The sequence below is a fragment of the Hylobates moloch genome, unplaced genomic scaffold, assembly GCF_009828535.3.
Source record: "Hylobates moloch isolate HMO894 unplaced genomic scaffold, HMol_V3 SCAFFOLD_4, whole genome shotgun sequence".
Taxonomy (NCBI): domain Eukaryota; kingdom Metazoa; phylum Chordata; class Mammalia; order Primates; family Hylobatidae; genus Hylobates; species Hylobates moloch.
The window spans coordinates 84011262-84034772 of NW_026652279.1; the positions used below are offsets into that span (position 1 = coordinate 84011262).

Here is a 23511-nt window from a genome sequence, read left to right on the forward strand (position 1 = left end):
CTGCTGGAAGGATCAGGAATGCCCTCCCAGGGCGGACAAGCAAGGGAGGGGTTAGCAATTGGCCCCACTGCTCCCAAGGTTGGGAGGAAGTAGAAAGTTGAAATTATATTTAGTAGAACTTTTTATTTAAAACAAACCAGTTTTCGCTAAGTTAAGTATTTGTAGATTCCCTGTTAATGTCTTACAGTCTGAGGGCCGTAGGAAGGAAATTTTAGATACGGCTCTTGTTCTTGAGGCGTTTCAGACTAAGGGGGCACAAAGTATAGTAAAAGAGAATACTGCAGTTGTACAGTGATGTTTATTATGTCCTCAAACAACATATCAAAAAGGCGAGTAGGCACTCAGTAGGAACTCAGTTCACAAATCGTGGCCGAGTGACAGCTGCTGCCCTGTATACTAAAGGCCATGCTGTAAAGCTTCAGTGTGCATCCATTCCAAACAGGTGTGGCTTCAACAATGTTATATTCCTTGAAGCTAGATACCATACTCTTTAGAGGGAGCTTTTCATCCTAACATAGTAAAGTCTTATTAGTTCACTTAGCTACTTATACAATGACTTTATCCTCTTGGTTTTGGAGTCTCAAGTATTGTGCCATTCCAGAGTAAACATCTACAGCACAAATAACTGTTCTTTGAACAGACGTTTCTTCATCTGTTAAGCAGGAGTCGAGAATTCTGACTGGTACTAAAATACAAAGATGTAAAGACCACTTTCTGCCTTGAAGGAGTTCACATCTATTAATAATACTAGAACTATGCATCAAATAATTAGAGCACTATGTGTTAGACGTTTTTATCAATTAGGAACTATATCATAGAGTGGCTTAGATAATAAAGACGTTTAATTATCTCATCTGCCAGGAAGTCTAGAAATAGTTGATTCCAGAGTTGGCTTAGCATTTAAACAGGATCAGGTTGCTGGATCCATATCATTTTCAGTCTCACGCATTCCTTCATCACAAAATGGCCACAGCTGCAAATATTACATGTCCTGGAGTAGTAAGGGACAGCCAGGACTTTAAGAATCATCTCTGGGCTGGGCATGGTGGCTCATGCCTGTAATCCCAACACTTTGGGAGGCCAAGGTGGGAGGGTAGGAGGATTGCTGGAGCCCAAGAATTCAAGGTTGCAGTGAGCTATGATGGCACCACTGCACTCCAGCCTGGGTAACAGAGCAAGACCCTGTGTCAAAAAAAAAAAAAGAATCATCTCTGCGTGCATCTCTCCTTTTTAACTAGGAATGAAAATCTTTATCAGAAGTCCTCACCCCTCCCTCTAGTAAAGCCCACACCCAAAGTTCACAAGCTAGAACTTAGTGACATGACCACCAAAGCCTGCAGGGAGGCTGCAAAAGTACTCAGCAAAGAGGAGTTAGACCAATCATGGTTCATCCCCTAGGGCTTCACAGTTATCACTATACATTATTGGGGCCATAACAGCAAAGAAGGAGGCACTGTTTGCTGGTTTGGCAGCTAGTTAACAGTGCTGCAACAGGAGTGTGTACACAGGTCCGTGGCTGCATTTGCTCATTGAAACTGATAGATTTCAGCTATGTGTCAGATACCAGAAATAAAAATCTTTGCCTTTAAGTAGCTGACATTTACAGTTGCGTTATGTGATGAGTAAAGTAATAGTTGAATGAGAAAATGCTTTAGTAGTACATATTGCTATTAGAATTATACTTTTCTTTTTCCCGGGGGAAGGTGGGGATGGGCATGGAGGCTAGAAAAGAGAAATCGTGTTTGGCTGAGTCTTAAGCTGGCCTGACAGGTGAGGAAGCTGGAAGACAGTGTTCTGAGAAAAGGCATACAAGTGTGACCATGATATGGTCTGGAAACCTCAAATACTGCTAATGTTCACGGTACTGATGGGGCAGCCTCAGAAGCTGGCTAAAAAGGTGAAGGCTGAATCACAAAGTATCTCCTATGCTATGATAAGGAACTCATATGTGATGCTTAGAAGCCGTAGGTCATCATTGAGGGTGTTTGAACAGGGCTTATGTGAACTGATTTCCATATTAGAAAGGCTACTCGTATAACCTTAGGAATGAATTGGGGAGTCAGGGTAGAGATCTGGAGACTTTAGGGGATAAGGCCCTGAACTAGGTCAGGAAGATGTGAGGATAGCATGGATTTGAGAGGGATTTTACAAATCAGTCAGTGAGTTATAGTAGCCAATGAATTGTGATGGGTGATAGAAATGGAAGATGATTCTCAGGCTTTCAATTTGAGCAACTTAGTAGATAGTGATGCCATTTGCTGCAGCAAGGAATATAGACTGAGCAAGAGTTGGGAGGAGGAGATGAATGAAATTCTGGAGTTTTTATTTATCCAATATATAACTAGGTGACACAGGAGAGAAGAGTCTGGGCTCTAAACAGACATGTGAGATTCATAAATATAAGCTGTAATTAAGCCCATGCAATGCCTCCCAGTGAGCTTGTATGTTGAGAAGAGAAGATGGCCGGGGTTTCCCATTAGCTGTGTGTACAGTGTAGAGTCGGTCCTTGTGCGGATTATCAGCATTTAAGGAGCAAGCCAAGCAAAAGGAGTTAGTGGTGAAAACAGGAACAGCAGAGGAGGGCAAAAGCCAGATGAGAGCAACTCTACAGCTGCCTGTAGAGATGGTTGTCAAAGGAGAGGGTACCTGATGGGCTAAGGTTACAAGGAAAGGGGATGTGGAAGAGCAAAGGACATGAGCCATACTACAATGGACTGAAAAATAAATGGGTGATGAAATGCAGGTGGCAAATATAGAACACTATCTCACAACTTTGATTATAAAGCAGAATAATGGCCGTAGCTTGAGGAAATAGTGAAGTCAAAGGAAAGTTTTTAGGATGCTGGCAGCTTCAGCAAGTCAGAGGCTGTGGAGCCAGCAGAGAGGAAGAGATTGAAGATTTAGAAGAGAACTTACTGCTGAGAGAGAGGAATTTGAGTGAAAAGATTCGGGAGAAATGGTCAGGATACAAACAGCCTCTCTGGGGAATAAGATCGATTGCAGACCAGAACAAATACAAAAGTCATTAACCAGTGTTAAGGGCCCAATCACAAGTTTGTACCAGTCAGATAGCACATGGCTTTTGTGTGGGGTTTTTTTGTTTTTGTTTTGTTTTGTTTTGTTTTTTTAGCAGCTCAGTAGCTTAGGTAGAGGAGTCAAGAAAAAAAGGTCATTGCCCACTGTGGTGGTTCCTCTGCAGGAAATTGAAATATGATTTCAACCTAGTAGGTCAATGGCACCAAGAATTCTACAGCTTCTCCAGGTCATCAAAATGTACAGTGTGTATAATCTAGTCACAAGAAGGGATAAACTGCAATAGCAGTGTTTGAGCCAAAGCAAGAAACACAGCTTATATAATTCTCTTATAATCCAAATTAATTTTATTCTGATTTTTATATAATTTCACAGATAGCTTTTAAATATTGCCAGAAATATGGAAGTGACAAAGTACGTGTGATAACCCTGGTGAAGAATCGTGGAAAAGGTGGAGCAATTAGAATGGTAATACATATTTTCAACATTTTTATCTAAAATATGAAGGTATCTTGACTAATGTCTTTTGCAGACTTGTATGTTTGCTCACTGCTTGAATACCAGCATTTCAAGTTAGTGATAACATATTTTTAATAATAACTTCATGTTTTTAGTCAAATTTTAAGATGTGTCATATCTATAATATAGTGGGTGATTTAAAAATATATTTATGTATTTATGTTTATCTTAAAGTTTAAAATGTTACCATCTACCTCTGTATCTTTGATAGAGTTAGCAGATAGTAAGCTTATATGGTTTTTTACAGTTTAAAAAATGCTTTTTGTATTAAGTTTTACCTTGATGAAGGTATGCTGTTATGCATGGTAGCATGAAATAAGATGAATTTGACTTGGGTCTATCCTGATGAAATGTGCAGTCTAATAGGAAAGGTAAGCATTTGCATAAGTAAAAAAGAAGATTATAATTATGAGAGACGTGCAGATAAAGTGCTAAGAAATTTCAAAAAAGAAGTTACTGTCAGCTGAGGCATATCAGGTATGAATCAAGCTGAAAGTTTAAAAATCAAGATATGTGAAAGAAAACCTAAATAATTGACTTTGAGGTTCATTTATTTATTTTTCCCTCATAAAAAGAAGTCTAGAGGTGGGCAGTCCAGGGCTTGTTCAACTCCACAGTGATCAGAAGTCCAGGCTTCTGCCGTTTCACTCCTCCTTCCTCATGCACACACAGGGTGACTCCTGGAGCACTAGCCATCACGTCCGCATTCAACAGGAAGGAGAAGGGAAATGGTCAGGATACAAATAATCACATGTTGCCCTCCTCACAGTGTCTTATGAATTGGGTGCTATTAGTTTGATTATTATATAGAGAGGAAAGTGAGGAAAGAAGGTAAAGTAAATTACCCAACGTTAGCAGATGATAAGAGGTAGAGTCAAGATTTGGATGCAGTTAGTTTCACTCTGAAAGCCATGCTTTTAACTTCTCTGATAACTCTATGGAGAAAAGACTTGAGAAAACAGCACACCATTTAGTAAAGCCAGAAAAGACAAGTAGGAACTCTTTGGATATGTACTAGAAACAGTGATTCACTTTGGCTGGGTCACAGGATATATGAAACAAAGTAGGATTGACGCAATGTCATGATGGGCTTTAAATCTATCTGTTTGTTTCTTTATTCAGCCAACGTTGTACTTTCATTAGAGACACTGAGATGAAAGACATTTATTCTGTCCTTAAGAATATCACAGTTTAGTAGGGAGAGAGACCATTGCCATACAGTGTTGTAAATGCTGTAACAGAAGTCCATGCAAAATGTTGGTGCCACCATCTTTTGCGGGGAGCAGCAGAGATGTCCCAGAGGGGTCTTTAGGGAGGAATAGGACTTCACCACCTACAAGTGGGGAACATGAACAAAGGCACAGCAATGCGAAAGAACATGCCACAGTAAAGGACCCACTCATGGTACCCACGTTTTGACTGGAGATAAGGCTGGAGGGGTGGGTGGGTTAAGGTCACAAACTGTAGACAAGGGGCCTTTACATTTTTTACCATTGACAGAGTGACACTTTAACCAGCCAGCAGCAAGTGTAGCAATATTGGGCAAGGTGTGATGAATATTTATTTGGATTATGATAGTGACAGAAGAGAAGAAAATGAGGGGATAAATGTGAGAGCTATTAAAATGATGTAGAATCAGGTCTGGGACCAGAGAGAAGAATGACATGCTAAGCCATTCTACATTGCTGTAAAGAAATACCTGAGACTGGATAATGTATAAAGAAAAGAGATGTGATTGATTCACGGTTCTGCATGCTGTATACGAAGTGTGGTGCCAGCATTTGCCTCTAGTGAGGGCCTCAGGAAGCTTCCACTCATGACAGAAGGCGAAGTGGGAGCAGGCGCATTGTATGACGAGAACAGGAGCAAGTTAGCGGGCACAGTGGTGCCACACACTTTTAGACAACCAGATCTCATGAGAACTTGCTCACTATTGCAAGGACAGCACCAAGCTGTTCATGAGGGATCCACCCCCATGACCCAAACACCTCCCACTGGGCCCCACCCGCAACATTGGGGATCACATTTCAATATGAAATTTGGAGGGGACACAGATCTAAACTATGTCAAATGAGTACCACTGGCCTTGGGTAACAGGGAGGATGATGATGCCATTAATAGAAGGAATGAAACACTGGAGGAGGAGCTGGTATAAGAGGCAGTTATGTTGAGTCTGAGCCATATTAAGTTTGAGACAACATGCAGTGGTATCCAGAATAGCCTAGGAGAGAGGACGTGAGTGAGTCATCCACATACGTCGGATGATAGTTGAACCTGAAGCCATTAAACTGGCAAAGAGGAGGTTACAGAGAAAAGGAGAACCAGGAAATCTTAAGGCAGTGAGGTACATGAGAAATAATGGGCATAAAATATTACTGAGGAAACACAAATGGGAGTTGCTATGGTGGACTGCCTTTTCAAGGAGCTGCAGTGAAGTGAAGGCCATAGACAGTAGAACAGGAAAGTAGGCTTAAACAAGTTTGATCATGCATCATTGAAATTAGTCACTTACTGGTTTTTTGCCCCATTTCAAACTAATAGCTCCAGTTTTTTTACCACCTCAGCTTCCCAAGTAGCTGGGACTACAGGCATGTGCCACCATATCAGGCTAATTTTTTAAATTTTTTTGTAGAGATGGAGTCTCACTGTATTGCCCAGACTGGTCTCAAACTCCTGAGCTCAAGCAATCCTTCCACCTCAGCTTCCCAAAGTGGTAGGATTATAGGCGTGAGTCATCTCACCTAGCCTTTTGCATTTGTTCTAATGGGTGTGATTAAAAAGACATCATAGATACTAACTAGTTAGCTTATTTTACCATAGAATAAATGACCTGATTTCTCTCTACATTTGTATATGTCTTATGTATAGTCACACTATGTTGTGTTATCAAAGCAATGTTACTGTATCAAACCATAAATATATTTGCACGTAAGAAATAAGGAATTCAGTCAAATACACCAGAGAAATTAAAAGTTGATGTGCAGTTTATTTCTGTATGAAATATGCACTCATGGAGCCATAATTTGCACAAAAGACCAGCCAATTCAGAATTGAATGGCATAAATTTTGCTGTTTCAAATACCGCAAATGGCATAAAATAACATTTGGATTTATGCATAATTCTTAAATTTTATTGACACTTTTTATTTCTTTAATTAATTTAGTAAACTTTAGATCCTATAATAAATAATACTAAAGACCTATACATTTCACAGCATATCTATATATTAGAATGTTTAATCTGTCTATAAACATGTTCTTTATATGTGGTTATAAGTAACCCCTAGTTCATTTTAAGCATCATGACACGATAAACATATAATACGTATGATACGTACTGTCCCTTTTGATTCTTTGTGATGCAGAGTATTTTTAATTTGTCCAAACCTATTTTATTGTCTTGGTATTTTCCAAGATATTTGTAGTATGACTTCACAAAGCTTTTAAAATAATGAGGATAGGCAATAGGTACATTTGAGAAGATCTTCTTAATATACAGGTAATTTGTTTTCAGTGAACTCTGGCCTCCTTCAGCCATCTCATAACTCATTTTCACTCTTAGGTATTTTAAGTAGAACAGACTGAAATGTCATTGAATTTAACCTGAATTTTAACCAATTTTCTTTGACTTGAAATTTTAAAATACAGGGTATATTCAGTTCTCGAGGAGAAAAGATCCTTATGGCAGATGCTGATGGAGCCACAAAGTTTCCAGATGTTGAGAAATTAGAAAAGGGACTAAATGACCTACAGCCTTGGCCTGTGAGTATAAGAATGTAGTTTAAATAACATTCAGTCAAGAATGCAGGGGAGCTAAAGTAAACGAGAATTTACTTATCTGTTTAAAAACTGAGTGTTTTTGGTATGAAGTCCTTATACAAATGGTACAGCCCCGTAGAGGAACTGATCATTTTGTTACAAATATTGTCTGATTTTATGAGATTCACTTGGCAATTACTTACTTTATATTGTGACCATTTCTCTCTCTTGGCTTCTGATTGCTTCTACCCAAGTTTTAATATTTATTGTGCATATTCAATTAAGACTTTTATTTAAAAGTATAGCCTGAGTTCCAGGTAAAGATGTGAAATGAAGCCGGATCACAGAATCCAGTTTTTGATGAAACAAACAAAATCACAAGCAGCAATCACTCAAAAAGGATTATTTGAAACTTCACGCCGTAACTTCAAAAAGTGGAGGTTGAGGAAAGAAATAAAATCCTAGTGCCATTCCTACCTTTTAAAAGCCATTTAGAGAAATAAGATGAATTTGACAAACGCTCAGGATTTGATGAATCCTGAGCGTTTGCCAAATACTTCCCAATCTGGAAAAAAATGAATAAGAGAATGAAAAAGCACCCTTGGACAACATCAAACAATATACCTACCATCACACAATATATCAGAATTTCAGCAGAAGCAAGAAAACTTGCTGAGGTCTGCCATTTTTCAGGACTGTTAGCTGAGTTAGGGACAGAGATCCATGTGACTAGATCCTTTCCTGGATGGAGTGTAGCTTGTTCAAGACACTTGACAAAATCTCACAACACCAGGGAACCCAAGTAACCAACAAAGCCACGTAGAGCTCCAGGGGAGGGTCCTTCCTCCCTGCCTTCCCACCACCTACCCTCAAGTCCAAATATAACACTCAGGCCTTGAAATTCTAGTTTAGAGGGGGAAGAGATATAAGTACATCAAGGAGAATGTTCATTTACTGTAGGAGAGCTGCCCATGTTAATCATGACAAAATAAAGAAATGGCAATCACACCAACATATAATTACACAAAAAGAATTAAAGTTGCATACAAAAGATTAAGACAGTGTAATCCAAGGAAAAGGACAAAATTACATGCAAGTATTCTGGCTAAAGAAATAAAACAATGAAAATAAGAATTTAGCAACACAGGTCTTCAAAGGTAAGATGACAAAACAACAAAATGGTATTAAAAGAAAAATTACAGGCCAGGTTTACATGCCTGTAATTCCAGCACTTTGGGAGGCCAGGGCAGGAAGATCGCTTGAGGCCAGGAGTTTGAGCCCAGCCTGGGCAACATAATGAGACCCCATCTCTGTAAAAATAAGAGAAAAGTTAACAGGGTGTGGTGGTGCATGCCTCTAGTCCCAGCTACTCAGGAGGCTGAGGCAGGAGGTCATTTGAGCCCAGCAGTTTGAGGTTATAGTGAGCTGTGATTGCCCCACTGCACTGCAGCCTCAGTGACAAAGCAAGAGCCTGTCTCAAAAAAAAAAAAAAAAATTACAGAACTAAGGAAACAAATTGAGACCAAAATAAAATGAATATGTAGAACTATCTATGAATGAAATAGACCTAGTTTAGAACTGAATATTACTACATATTTATTAAGATCCTATTATAACAAAAACCAAACCAAACAACACAAAAAGGTAAACGTATAAGCCCCCCCAAAAAATTTAATAATAATTACAGAAAAACTCACTGCATATCTTTCTAGAAATAAATATTTATTTAATTCCACACTTTGTGAAGTATTATATTTCTCCCCCACCATCATCCATCCCCATCACTTGCATTTCTAGCTGTTTTTTGTTTTTTTAAGATTCTAAGTGAATCAACTAATATAATTCTTAAGAGAATTATCTGTAAAGATATTCATACCATTGCTCTTCAGAAGAGTAGCACTAGCTGCATGTGTCTATTTAAATTTAAATAAAATGAAAATTTAGTTCCTCAGTTTCACTGGCCACATTTAAATTACTTGTGGCTAAAAGCTACCCTTTTTTTTTAAGGAGATAAGGTCTTACTATGTTGCCCAGGCTGGACTCAAACTCCATCCTCCTGCCTCAGCTTCCTGAGTAGCTGGGACTACAGAAGTGAGCCACCATGCCCAGCTTGTTGTATAGCATTTCCATCATCACAAAAAGTTCTCTGGCTTATAACATGATATGAATTTATTGTTGGATATGTTGTAGTTCACTCTTACTAAAAAAGTATTTCATGTCCAACATCTTAGTAAATCATGATAGGCTAAAAGGAAAATCTGATTCATAAAGTTACTTGGTGTGATTTCCTGGTTTTCCCCAGAGGACCCCAAGAGAAACTTGATAAATATTTCCTTTGCATTATCTTTCTAGAGGGAGCCATGAGTGGGAGGGAGGGCATAAGGCATCAGATTTTTAGCAGCTGATTTTGTCATTCAGCAGTAGGGCAAAGAGAATTTAAATGATTTTGCTGATGTTAGGGAGTGAACCAAACAATAAAACAGAAAAAAAATCTGAACTTTATTCTTATAAATCTAGTTCCTTTATACTACTCTGTAAAGAAAAGGAGTTCTGATGCCATATTTTTTCCTTATCATAATCCCATTTACTACATTGTTACTAGAAATGTTAAGTTTTAAAGAATTAAAGCATGTGATTATCATTAAGCTATTAATTCATAGCCTTGGTTTTATAGCACCTTAAAGTATCCCTAATTATTTAAGCGTCCCAACTCAATTGAATGAATTTGAATTAAATTCAGTAAGTTTTATTAATATGCATCATGTAATACGCTTTGGAGGAGGTGGAAAGGAGACAAATAAATGATAGGTGGTTAAAGTTACAAAATTCATAGTTTTTGGATCCACCCAGTGAAAAATATGGTTCTAACAAAGCTTATAAACAGCCAGTCATTGCTCTCAGAAAACTTACATTCTGAAGTTGACATGCGTAGAGAAATTAGAAGAAATCTTCTTACTTATGTAATTCAGGTGTTGGAGAACTTTTTCTATAAAGGACCATATAGTAAATATTTCAGCTTTAAAGCCAGTCAGCCTCTGTGGCAGCTGATCAACTCTATTGTAGCATGAAAGTAGACATAGATAAAATACATCCTTTATTTACACAAATAAGCAGCAGATCAGATTTGGGCTACAGCCTATAGTTTGCTGACTCTTAAATCTAATTCAGTCGTTTATCCAATATTGGAAAGTTTTTACAACTACCTAGTGATCTTTCAGCCTCTACTGCATAGCTCCAGTGATGCCTAAGCAGCTCATTCTGTCTCAGCTCAGCTAAGTTCCTCTAGACACCAAATGCAAATACATTTCCTTTTAATCACTCCCTTCCATTGTTTCTGTCTTCTATAGCTACACAAAATTATCTACTCCACTTCTTTGTGACAGCCCTTCGGAGAGTCAAAGCTGTTTTCCATGTGTGTTCTCTATTTTAGGCTGTCAGTTCTTACGGTTTTTTGTTGTTATTGTTGTTTGCTTGTTTGTTTGTTTTTGAGACAGAGTCTCGCTCTGTCGCCCAGGCCGGAGTGCAGTGGTGCAATCTCAGCTCACTGCAAGCTCTGCCTCCCGGGTTCACACCATTCTCCTGCCTCAGCCTCCCGAGTAGCTGGGACTACAGGCGCCCGCCACCACGCCCGGCTAATTTTTTTTTGTATATTTAGGAGAGACAGGGTTTCACCATGTTAGCCAGGATGGTCTCTATCTCCTGACTTCGTGATCCGCCCGCCACGCCACAGCCTCCCAAAAGTGCTGGGATTACAGGCATGAACCACTGCACCCGGCCCAGTTCTTACAGTTTTTAAACATAGCATATTTTTTTCTTATAATTTTCCACTGAAGATGTGTCTGTTTGTGTGGATTTGGTTTCCACATTACATTGTTACTTCGTACAGGTATTGCCAACTCTTTTTCCTGTTCATTGCCTTTGAACTTTGTCTCTCCATCTCTATACTGGTGTGGATTTCTTTCTGTGTTCTTTTGCTTTGTTTTCAGGAATGGAATTGTGGCTAGTTATCTCTTAATAACTTCAACTTGTTAGATTTCTGTGTCTAAAAGTGTAGGTTCTTGTTCTATCTTTAGGGCAATAGCTGTTTTCTCAATTCATTTAAGCCACAAATTTGATAAGCATGCCTTGCATGTATTTCCCTAAGCCCTAATAAAAATAGTGACTGAAATAGTTCAGAAAATAATGAAACAGGAACATGGGTTTTGTAGTCAAGTCCTATAATTACATGACTGTCTCACTAGATGGCAGTCATTAGCTTAAATGTCTTTTACAATATTGTTTTAACCATTTAAGTCATTTCTTTAGTACGTTTTACAGTGGTTTCTAATGTCTTCTTTCTTAAATGATTTTTTTTTTAATGACTACAAAAAGAAATTTGTTACTACTTGCTTGTATTTCCTCTTAGAGTAACCAGGTTACATGTTCTGGTCTGATGATTCTTATACAAAGTCATCTTACAAAAGTTGCCTACAATTTCTTTTCTGATAATAAGTGCTCTTGTAAGGTTTTAAACTACATGTATATAATTTAAGTAGAGCTTTGTATAATACAAATAGGGCATTTACATTTTCATACTAAAAATTTTATTTTATTTTATTTTTGAGACAGGGTCTCCCTCTGTCACCCGGGTTGGAGTGCAGTGACTCAATCTCAGCTCGCTGCAACCTCTGCCTCTTGGGCTTAAGCGATTCTCATGCCTCAGCCTCCCGAGTAGCTGGAATTACAGGCATGCACCACCACGCCAGGCTATTTTTTGTGTTTTTTGGTAGAGATGGGGTTTCACTGTGTTGGCCAGGCTGGTCTCAAATCCCTGGCCTCAAGTGATCTGCCTGCCTTGGCCTCCCAAATTGTGGGGATTAGGGGCATGAGCCACCATGCTCAGCCAAAACTTTCATTTGTATTTTACTTGTATTTTCTTTCCCCACATCTTTGTTTTTTAATATGCAAAGCTTTCCTCTCAGATTTTCAGTTTCCTAACTGGTAGTTAGTCTACCTCTTTTTAAAAATACGCTTCTTTTTTAGTAATTTTTCTAAGCAAAGTGTATGCTGGCCAGGCACAGTGGCTCACATCTGTAATCCCAGCACTTTGAGAGGCCATGGTGGGAGGATCCTTGAAGCCAGGAGTATGAGACCAGCCTGACCAACATAGTAAAATCCCGTCTCTACTAAAAAATTAGCCAGGTGTGGTAGCACACACCTGTAATCCCAGCTACTCGGGAAGCTGAGGCATGAGAATCGCTGGAACCTGGGAGGCAGAGGTTGCAGTGAGTCAGGATTGCGCCACTGCACTCCACCTTGGTCAACAGAGACAGACTGTCTCAAAAAATAATAAAAATAAAATTTTTTCAAAAAATAATCCCAAAATATATGATGATCACTTGTTCAGTTGCTTAACTTTTCTAAATAGAATCAAAAATCCCTGACAAGCAAAATAAATACTAAAAAGTGTGTATTTCATGATTATAGAGGAATTTCTCAGGCTGTGACTTAGGTTTTAAATTATTTTATTTATTTTTTATTATTATTTTTTGAGACAAGGTTTCATTCTGTCACCCAGGCTGAAGTGCAGTGGTGCGATCTTGGCTCACTGCAACCTCTGCTTCCAGGGTTCAAGCAAATCTCATGTGTCAGCCTCCCGAGTAGCTGAGACTGCATGTGCAAACCACCATGCCTGGTTAATTGTTTGGTATTTTTAGCAGACGAGGTTTCACCATGTTGCCGAGGCTGCTCTTGAACTCCTGACCTCAAGAAGTCAGCCCTCCTTGGCCCCCCAAAGTGCTGGGATTACAGGCTGAGTCACCATGCCTGGCCCTTAAATTCTGATTTAGACATAGCTCTAACAAGCTGAGTTTTTAGTTTTTTAAGCCCACAGATGACTAGAATTAATGGATATGAAAAAGATACGGAGAAAAATTACATTAAGAAGAACCATAGGAAGCAGATCTTAACCACATGCACAATTCAGTCTGGAGTGCTGGATTGCTTATTAATGACCCTGAATGCTCTTTTATCTCTAATATAGTAATCCTTGGCCAGTTCTAGTTTTGTATACCAATAATTCATATAGGCGTGCATGGTTTGGTTCCTTAACGTGACAGTCCTTCTTTTTTTGTGGACCATTTGAGCAAGTCTAAGAAGCTGGTATGTTTGTTTCACCCTCTCAATATATGGGTAGAAAAACAGGCTTCCAAAAGAGAACTCAACCTCCAAAGTCATTTGTTTTAGACACCATAACTCTGAGGTAGAGATTAAAATGAAGAAATGTGGCCGGGCACAGTGACTCATCCCTGTAATACCAGCACTTTGGGAACCTGAGGACAGGCGTTTGAGACCAGCCTGGCCAACATGGTGAAACCCCATCTCTGCTAAAAATACAAAAACTTAGCCGGGTGTGGTGGCACACACCTGTAGTCCCAGCTACTCAGGAGGCCGAAGCAGGAGAATCACTTGAGCCCAAGAGGTGGAGGTTGCAGTGAGCCAAGATCGTGCCACTGCACTCCAGCCTAAGCTACAGAGCAAGACTCCATAATAAATAAATAAATAAATAAATAAATAAATAAATAAATAAATAAATAAATAAATAAGGAAATGTATGTCAGGTGTTTAGCATGTGTTCAGCAATCAACCAGTACCTGTAATTATTAACATTCATCTTTTTTCTTTTTTTTTTTTAAATTGAGACCAAATCTCACACTGTCACCCAGGCTGGAGTGCAGTGGCACAATCTCAGCTCACTGCAGCCTCTGCCTCCTGGGTTCAAGTGATTCTCCTGCCTCAGCCTCCCAAAGAGCTGGGATTACAGGCATCCACCACCAGGCCCAGCTAACTTTTTTTGTATTTTTAGTATAGGCGAGGTCTCACCATGGTGGCCAGGCTGGTCTTTAACTCCTGACCTCAAATGATCCTCCCACCTGGGCCTCCCAAAATGCTGGGATTACAGGCATGAGCCACCACGTCTGGCCAGCATTCATCTTTGTGCTTGATATTTTTTCATCAGATCCAATTCTGTTACTGTTTATGATTGTTAATATAAATTAGCTATATTTCTATCTATTCCTTCTCTCCAGTAAATTGTGTGAAAATATTTAACTTAAAAAGCACAGAGGACCGGGCACAGTGGCTCACGCCTGTAATCCCAGCACTTCAGGAGACTGAGGCACGCGGATCACCCGAGGTCAGGAGTTTGAGACCAGCCTGGCCAACATGGCAGAAGCCCATCTCTACTGAAAATATAAAAATTAGCTGGGTGTGGTGGCACGTGCCCATAATCCCAGCTACTTGGGAGCTGAGACAGGAGAATCTCTTGAAGCCAGAAGGTGGAGGTTGCAGTGAGCCAAGATTGCGCCACTGCACTCCAGCCTGGGTGACACAGCGAGATTCCGTCTCAAAAAAAAAAAAGGTGGGGCGCAGTGGCTCATGCCTATAATCCCAGCACTTTGGGAGGCCGAGGCGGATGGATCATGAGATCAGGAGATGGAGACCATCCTGGCTAACATGGTGAAACCCCATCTCTACTAAAAATACAAAAAATTAGCCGGGCGTGGTGCCACGTGCCTGTAATCGCAGCTACTCGGAAGGCTGAGGCAAGAGAATCGCTTGAACCCAGGAAGTGGTCGTTGCAGTGAGCCGAGATCTTGCCACTGTACTCCAGCCTTGGCAACAGAGTGAGACTCCATTTAAAAAAAAGAAAAAAGTACTGAGAAAGATTTTGATTGATTTAGCATTTCTTGCTAGAAGATAATATACTTCTTACCCCCCCCCCCTTTTTTTTTTTTGAGACAGTCTCACTCTGTCGCCCAGGCTAGAGTACAGTAGCATGATCTCGGCTCACTGCAACCTCCGCTTCCCAAGTTCAAGCAATTCTCAGGCCTTAGCCTCCCAAGTAGCTGGGAATACAGGTGTGTGCCACTATGCCTGGCTGATTTTTGTATTTTTAGTAGAGACAGGGTTTCACCATGTTGGCCAGGCTGGTCTTGAACTCCTGGCCTCAAGCGATCCCACCTGCCTCAGCCTCCCAAAGTGCTGGGAGTATAGGCATGGGCCACTGCACCTTTTTTTTTTTAATTTTCTTTAAATGAGTTGGGATCTCGTTCTGTTTCCCAGGCTGGGGTGCAGTGGTGCCGTCATGACTCAGCCGCAATCCTCTTACCTCAGCCTCCCCAGTAGCTAGGACTACAGGCACATGCCACCACACCTGCCTCACTTATTAAAAGCCAGCTGTCATAGTAACTTAAATATTCATTTTTAAAAACCATGGGAAATTCAGTTATACTCCAAAAGAGGTTTAAAAGAAAGAGACTCCATGTCTACAGACATTTTCTAATATGGGCAGTTTTTAAAACAAAGATATCTTTCATTTCTGAAGAACAGCTAACTTTTTGAAAAAATGTTTAGATTAATTCTACCTGATAGTGAGATTGGTATCAGGGATTCAGCTCTTACATCAGAATTCTTCAGATACACAAAACTCTTAAAAGCTCTTGGGGACTTATGCTGAGATAAAAACGAGATTTGTAAAAGAAAGTTTTTTGGATTTTGATTTGTTTTTAGTTAAATTACATGGTATTTTAACTCTACTCATGAATCTTTGAAATGTAGAAGTATGTTCTTTTTTATGTATTACTCAATAGTGTTGTTGCTCTTTTCAAGTTTAAAGTTAAAACTGATTTGCCATATGCTATTTGAACTTTTAACGTGCTTCCTCTCTAAGAAAATCATTCTCTCCCTTTCTGCACAAAGTACCTCTACCAGAAAAACAAGAGAAGAAATTATTTTACTACTAAATAGTAGGCAAAGCATATAACACAATTTTTTTTTTCTTTCCTGAGACGGAGTCTCACTCTGTTGCCCAGGCTGGAGTGCAGTGGTGCGATCTCGGCTCACCGCAACCTCTGCCTCCCAGGTTCAAGCAATTCTCCTGCCTCAGCCTCCCAAGTAGCTGGGACTACAGATGCATGCCACCACTGCCGGCTGATTTATGTATTTTTAGTAGAAATGAGGTTTCACCATGTTGGCCAGGCTAGTCTTGAACTCCTGACCTCAGGAGATCTGCCTGCCTTGGCCTCCCAAAGTGCTGGGATTATAGCCATGAACCACAGTGCTCAGCTAAGAAAATTCTTTTTTTTTTTTTTTTTTTTTTTTTTGAGACAGAGTCTCGCTCTGTCACTGAAGCTGGAGTGTGATGGTGCAATCTTGTCTCACTGCAAACTCCACCTCCCACATTCAAGCAGTTCTCCTGCCTCAGCCTCCTGAGTAGCTGGGATTACAGGCATGCACCACCACTCCTGGTTAGTTTTTGTATTTTTAGTAGAAATGGTTTCACCATGTTGGTCAGATGGGTCTTGAACTCCTGACATCAGGTGATCTGCCCACCTCAGCCTCCCAAAGTGCTAGGATTACAGGCATCAGCCACTGTCCCCGGCCTAGAAAATGCTTTAAAGAAAATGTGGATAGCTAAAACATCCCCCAAAAGTTTATTTTTTTAATAATAAAGTTAGAATAACTAGAACTGACAAGAATTTGATTTAATAGTCAATATCATACCAGTTAATGGGAATGTAAGTAACATTTTTGTTTTGTTTTGTTTTTTTTGAGACAAGTTATTGCTCTGTTGCCCAGGCGGGAGTGCAGTGGTTCCTGCCTTGGCATCTCGAGTAGCTAGGACTACAGGGGCACGCCACCATGCATGGCCAATTTTTGTATTTTTAATAGAGATGGGGTTTTGCTCTGTTGCCAAGGCTGGTCTCAAACGCCTGGTCTCAAGTGATGTGCCCACTTCAGCCTCCCAGAATACTTGGATTACAGGTAAAGAACCTTTTAAAGGAAAATTTGGTCCATATGCATTAAAAAACATTCAGACTTTTAACTTAGTATTCTACATCTACGACTCCAAAGAAGGAAATCTAAAATACAGATTGAGTTTTATATTCAAAGATGTTCTTTCAGTTGCCTTTCTATAACATAAAATTAGAAAGGACAACAAATAGGCAAATAGTCAAAGTAATGGTAAATCTGTACATTAAAATATTGTATATAGCCCTTAACAATTGACACGAAAAAGAAAAACTACCATGCAGCACTATTATGACAAATTCTTGAAAGGTAATCAAACTTGAATCTTATCAAGCCTCTGAATCTAACTACCAGTTTAGAGGAAGTACAGGGGACAGGAGGACATGTTAAATGTCACCATGGGGGTTCAGTCAGCAACATCTAAAACCTAGGAAACTGTAGAGCAAACAACGTGGTTTCTTCAACAAGTTACAAGAAAAAAATTTAAAGAGGTAAGGAGAACCCACAGATAAAAGAAATACCAACTGATTTGTGTGGATTTTTTTGGTGGTGGTGGTTTGTTTTTTTAGACAGAGTTTTACTCTTGTTGCCCAGGCTAGGGTGCAATGGTGCAATCTTGGCTCACTGCACCCTCCGCCTCCTGAGTTCAAGCAATTCTCCTGCCGCAACCTCCCAAGTGGCTGGGACTATAGGTGCATGCCACCATGCCCAGCTAATTTTTGTATTTTTAGTAGAGACAGGGTTTCACCGTGTTGGCCAGGATGGTCTCGGTCTCTTGATCTTGTGATCCGCCTGCCTCAGCCACCCAAAATGCTGGGATTACAAGCGTGAGCCACTGCGCCTGGCCCTTTATGGATTTTATTTGGCCATTCATTCAAACAAACTGAAAACATTTAAGAGATAATTGGGCAAATTTGAAATATGTATATCTGATGGTATTAAGGAATTATTTATGTTTTAGGTATCATAGTGGTATTATGATTGACATTATATGAATTTGTAACATATGATGTCTAGAATTTATTTCAAAATAATCCCAGGTTGGGTGGGATGGTGGTGGGGGGGCTTTACATAGAACAAGATTGGCAATGTGTTGCTAATTATTGAAGCTAAGTAGTAGGTATATGGTGCTTCATTTTCCTGTTCTTTCTAGTTTTGCATATGTTTGAAAATACCCATCATAAAAAGTATAAAAACAATAAACTTTAACATGAATAAACTTTTGTTGAAAAAGAACATGACGTACATGAATAAATTTGAGCTATGGTTTTTTGTAATGTAGAGAAAAAGAATACAAAGAAATATACACAGTTTAAAACAGTGGCTGCTTTTAGGTAGTAAGATAATACATGAGTTTTCTCTTTAATTATCATTTATATATGTAAGTATATACTTGCAAATTTTCTATAATGAACACTTTTAAATTTATTGTTGTTAGTCATTCAAAATTCAAATGGTATAAGAAAGATATACAGTGAAACTAGCTACTTTTCATCTCTCAGTTACCCTCAGATATAACTAGTGTTACTCATTTCTTTTATTGGGAAGATGCATACTGTTTATGTGTTCTTTTTAAAATTGCAAAGTGTGATACTATACACTGTTCTCTTGTTTCTACTTAACAATGTATCTTGGAGATTGCACTATATTTATGCATAAAGACCTTCCTCATTCTTTCACATCTTCATAGCCAGTCCCTTCGGATGGACATGCAGGTTTGCTATTTCAAATAGTGAAATGATTAAACTCTATGAAAGTCATTTTACACATATGCAAGTGTATTTATCGGAAGAATTGTTGGAATTGCTGGGTCAGGTTATATGTATATTTGTAATTTTGATAACGTTTCAAATTGCTGTTGCTAGAGAGTGTGCAGGCACAGTATGGTAAAAAATTATAGGTTTTTTTTGCATTACTCTTGGAATAAGTGTAATTGAGGATCTTTTCAGTTGTTCAAGAGCTATTTTCACTTCCTCTTTTGTGTACTCTGTTTCTAGTCTGCTTTTCCGACTGTATTTTTGGGTACTTTTAAAAATAATTAGTAAATGCACTTTATGCTTTTTGGAAATTAACCTTTTAGTATAAATTGCCAATATTTTCCCCCAGTTTTTTTGTGTTTTAGTTTTGAATGTAGTTGGATTTTTTGTTATTTTGTCACACAGTTCTTTAAAATGTTATTAACAAATGGATCAGTCTTCTGGTTTTTTGTACTTGTGCCTTCCTTCAGATTATTTACAAAATGATTTCTGATATTTTACATTTAAATATTTGATGTATCTGGACTATGTCCCGTTATTCAGTTAAGAAGCTCAAGTCCAACTTAATTTGGTTTCCAAGTGGCTACCACGATGTCCCACACCATTTGTCAGTTCCTCTTTTTCCCACTGATTTAAAAGGTCATCTTTATCATATTCTAAGTACTCACATGGCTTTATGTATGTGTTTCCTGGCCTTTTCATTCTGTCCATGGAATTGTCCATGGATTTGTCTGTTCACATTCCAGCACCTTAGTTTGAGTTATTGTAGCTTTATCATATATTTTTTAAATTTTTGTGATGAGTCATCCTTTACTCTTGAATTTTCCTGGCTCTTTTCTTGATTATTCTTGCTTCTCTTTTAAAATTTTGTTTATTTTCTCACCACTATACTAACAAGGACTTTTTTTTAATGGAAACTCTAAAATCAGCTTGTCTAGTTCAGTGAAAAATCATTTTGGTATTTTTATTGGTATTAAATTAGGAAGCATTGTTTTTTTTTTTTTTTTTTGAGACGGAGTCTTGCTCTGTCGCCCAGGCTGGAGTGCAGTGGCATGATCTCGGCTCACTGCAAGCTCTGCCTCCCGGGTTCACGCCATTCTCCTGCCTCAGCCTCCCGAGTAGCTGGGACTACAGGCGCCCGCCACCACGCCCGGCTAATTTTGTGAATAAGTAGAGACGGGGTTTCGCTGTGTTAGCCAGGATGGTCTCGATCTCCTGACCTCGTAATCTGCCCTCCTCAGCCTCCCAAAGTGCTGGGATTACAGGCATGAGCCACTGCGCCCAGCCAGAAGCATTGACTTTTTAATGCTGTTACTATATCCTCTCATCCATCATGACAAGACCTTCTGTGTGTTTAATTCTTTTGTTTTCCTTGTTAGCATTTACATGTTTCCTTAATTTAGATCTTGTCTAAACTTTCTACCTTTCTTATAAACTTTATTTCTAGATTTTTCATTTTTGTTGGTGTTATAAATGCTGTCTTCGATTATATCTTGTGATTATTGTTTGTACATGTGACTTCTAAAGTTTTGTATATATATTCATTTTGTGACTACTCATCTTTTAAAATTCTTTGTTTCTAATGTAGTTTTTCAGTTGCTACTCTTTGATTTTCAAGGTATATAATTATGTCATCTACAGATAACCCTTTTCTTTCTCATACCACTAATTTTTCTTTCAAATAATATAGTATTTTCACACAGAAAATATCATTTAAAGTTATGAATTTTAATATAATGCATTCCCCTTATATTTAGCCCTATTTAAGCAAAATTTAGTGTCCTCTTGGTGTGATAAGGCTTCTCAAAGTTGTATATATTCTGAACTTTTCAATAAACCTTTAAAAGATTTTTAATGTCAACTTTTTTTAAAATCAGTTTCTAAAAATGAGATATTCTCATTGAAAATAAATATTTTTATTAGTGATATTTAAATATTGAAAAACTATCTCTGCTTTTTTCCTCAGAATCAAATGGCTATAGCATGTGGATCTCGAGCTCATTTAGAAAAAGAATCAATTGCTCAGGTGAGACTTCATTAACTGGCATGGAACAGCCAATTAATTGGCTTTTATTTCCTTTTTTACATATATATTTGGCAAGAAATTGGCTTTTATGTCTAATCTCTTAAACGTGAGGTTCCTTTCAAAAGAAATTAATGTGTAATTGTGGAAAGATTATGAAGGATTGGCACATTTTAGAATTGATTTTTTTTTTAAGCATATACAAGAAGATGTGGACTTCGCTTTGCCTTAGGATGCAAGCAGGTCTTTTTAATATATTTTTAAGATAAAGAGAATCTGTTCAGTAATAAAACAAACTTCTAAATTACGCTTTTTTTTTTTTTTTTTTTTGGAGACAGAGTCTCCCTCTGTTGCCCAGGCTGGAGTGCAGTGGTGTGATCTCGGCTCACTGTGCAACCTCCACTTCCTGGATTCAAGCATTTCTCCTGCCTCAGCCTCACAAGTAGCTGGGACTACAGGCGCACACCACCACACCTGGCTATGATTTTGTATTTTGGTAGAGACAGAGTTTCACTGTGTTGCCCAGCCTGGTCTTGAACTCCTGAGCTCAGGTAATCCGCCTGCCTCAGGCTCCCAAAGTACTAGGATTACAGGTGTGAGCCACTGTGCCCAGCCTAAATGATGCATTTTTTAACCAATCAACTTGCCTTTTTTTTTTCTAACATTGGCACAGTTAAGTGCTTTATTTTGAATTTTATTCAGTTTAAATTTTTTTTTTTTTAACCTCATTCCTCTTAGAAAAACACTATACCTTAAAATTTCACAAGTTTGCAACTGCCCTTTTAGGGTGTAAAAATGTCACTAAAGATGTTCAATTCTTCATTTTGTAGATTATGCTAGAAAAACTAGAGTAACAGTTTCCCAGGTCACTCTTACGCACACGAGGCTTTAAGAACCAGTAGAATAAAAGGTTGAACCTTTCCCCCAATGATTTGGAAAAGAGATGTGTAGAAATTTTAATTTTTAAAAAAGGTATATTGATGACAGAGTGACAAAAACCTTTTAAGGATTATATTGAAGTATAGAAACCCAGAGTCTCTTTTATTTTTTGTTTATTTATTTTTGAGACAGAGTCTCGCTCTGTCACCCAGGATGCAGTGCAGTGGCACAATCTTGGCTCACTGCAACCTCTGCCTCCCAGGTTCAAGCAATTCTTCTGCCTCAGTCTCCCAAGAAGCTGAGATTACAGGCACACCCCATCATGCCTGGCTAATTTTTGTATTTTTAGTAGAAGGGGTTTCACCATGTTGGCCAAGCTGGTCTCAAACTCCTGACCTTAGGTGATCCACCTGCCTTGGCCTGCCAAAGTGCTGGGATTACAGGCATGAGCCACCATGCCCGGCCTTCCTTTTTTTGTTTTGTTTTGTTTTTATGAGACAGAGTCTAACTGTCACCCAAGCTGGAGAGCAGTGGCACAATCTCGGCTTACTGCAACCTCTGCCTCCCGGATTCAAGCGATTCTCCTGCCTCAGCCTCCCGAGTAGCTGAGATATCAGGCGTGCGCCACCACACCCAGCTAATTTTTGTATTTTTAGTAGAGGCGGTCGCCATTTGGTCTCGAACTCCTGACCTCGTCATCTGCCCTCCTTGGCCTCCCGAAGTGCTGGGATTACAGGTGTGAGCCACCATGCCTGGCCTCTTCTCCTTTTTTTAGAAGTAATTATTTTACTAGCACCTAGTCTAGTATTCTATGTATCCTAGAGATTCTCACTGATGTTTGAAAAAGGTTAATCTGTTAACCATAGAGAATAGCACACTCCTAGATATTTAAAATGTGAAGAGAGCTTGGAATAATCCCAACTTCATCAGTTTAACAACGCACAGGGGATAAGAAAAGGAAAAGTATGTGTCTAAGATGTTCAGCACATTTTATATATATGTGTATAATTATAAAATAGTGTATATATGTATAATAAAATCGTATATATGTGTATATATATGTGTGTGTATATATATATATATATATATATAAAATTGTAGTAGAAACTATTAAATACTAAATTCCCACAATAGGAAATACAGCTATAGCCCTAGATGAAATGTGCAGCCAGTAAAGCTGATGATAATGGAGACTATTTAATAACATGGGATAAAACCTGAAATATTAGGTTGTTTGTAAAAAATAGTATGATATTATAAATACAGTTATCTGTGTTGAAATAACAAATAGGCTGGACACAGTGGCTCACACCTGTAATCCCAGCACTTTGGGAGGCCGAGGCAGGCAGATCACCTGAGGTCAGGAGTTTGAGACCAGCCTAGCCAACATGGTGAAACTAATAATGTAAAACTTAGCCAAGCGTGGTGGCAGACACCTGTAATCCCAGCTACTTGGGAGGCTGAGGCAGGAGAATCACTTGAACCTGGGAGGCAGAGGTTGCAGGTGAGCTGAGATCAGGCCACTGCACTCCAGCCTGGGTGACAGGGTAAGACTCCTCCTCAAAAAATAAATAAATAAAATAAAATAAATAAATGTTTTTGCACACTAAAACCGCTAATGGAAATAGATCAATACTAATTTAATGTTTTTTTAAGTACTTTTTTTCTTTCTTTTTTTTAAAAAAATATATTAATGAGATGAAAAAGGATAATTACGTGGTGAAGGAAAAAAGATAGTTTGGAAAAACA

At 38.8% G+C, this 23511-nt stretch overlaps 1 protein-coding gene across 4 annotated transcripts in view; it reads left to right on the forward strand.

Moving 5' to 3' along the window:
- Positions 1-23511, forward strand: part of ALG5 (ALG5 dolichyl-phosphate beta-glucosyltransferase) — a 51025-nt gene that overhangs the window by 8072 nt on the left and 19442 nt on the right. For all 4 annotated transcript variants that reach the window (XM_058437661.1, XM_032150458.2, XM_058437662.1 and 1 more), the window contains 3 exons: positions 3409-3501; positions 7201-7314; positions 20827-20886. In XM_058437661.1, coding sequence (XP_058293644.1) covers positions 3409-3501; positions 7201-7314; positions 20827-20886 — 267 coding nt within the window. The remainder of the gene's footprint in view (positions 1-3408; positions 3502-7200; positions 7315-20826; positions 20887-23511) is intronic.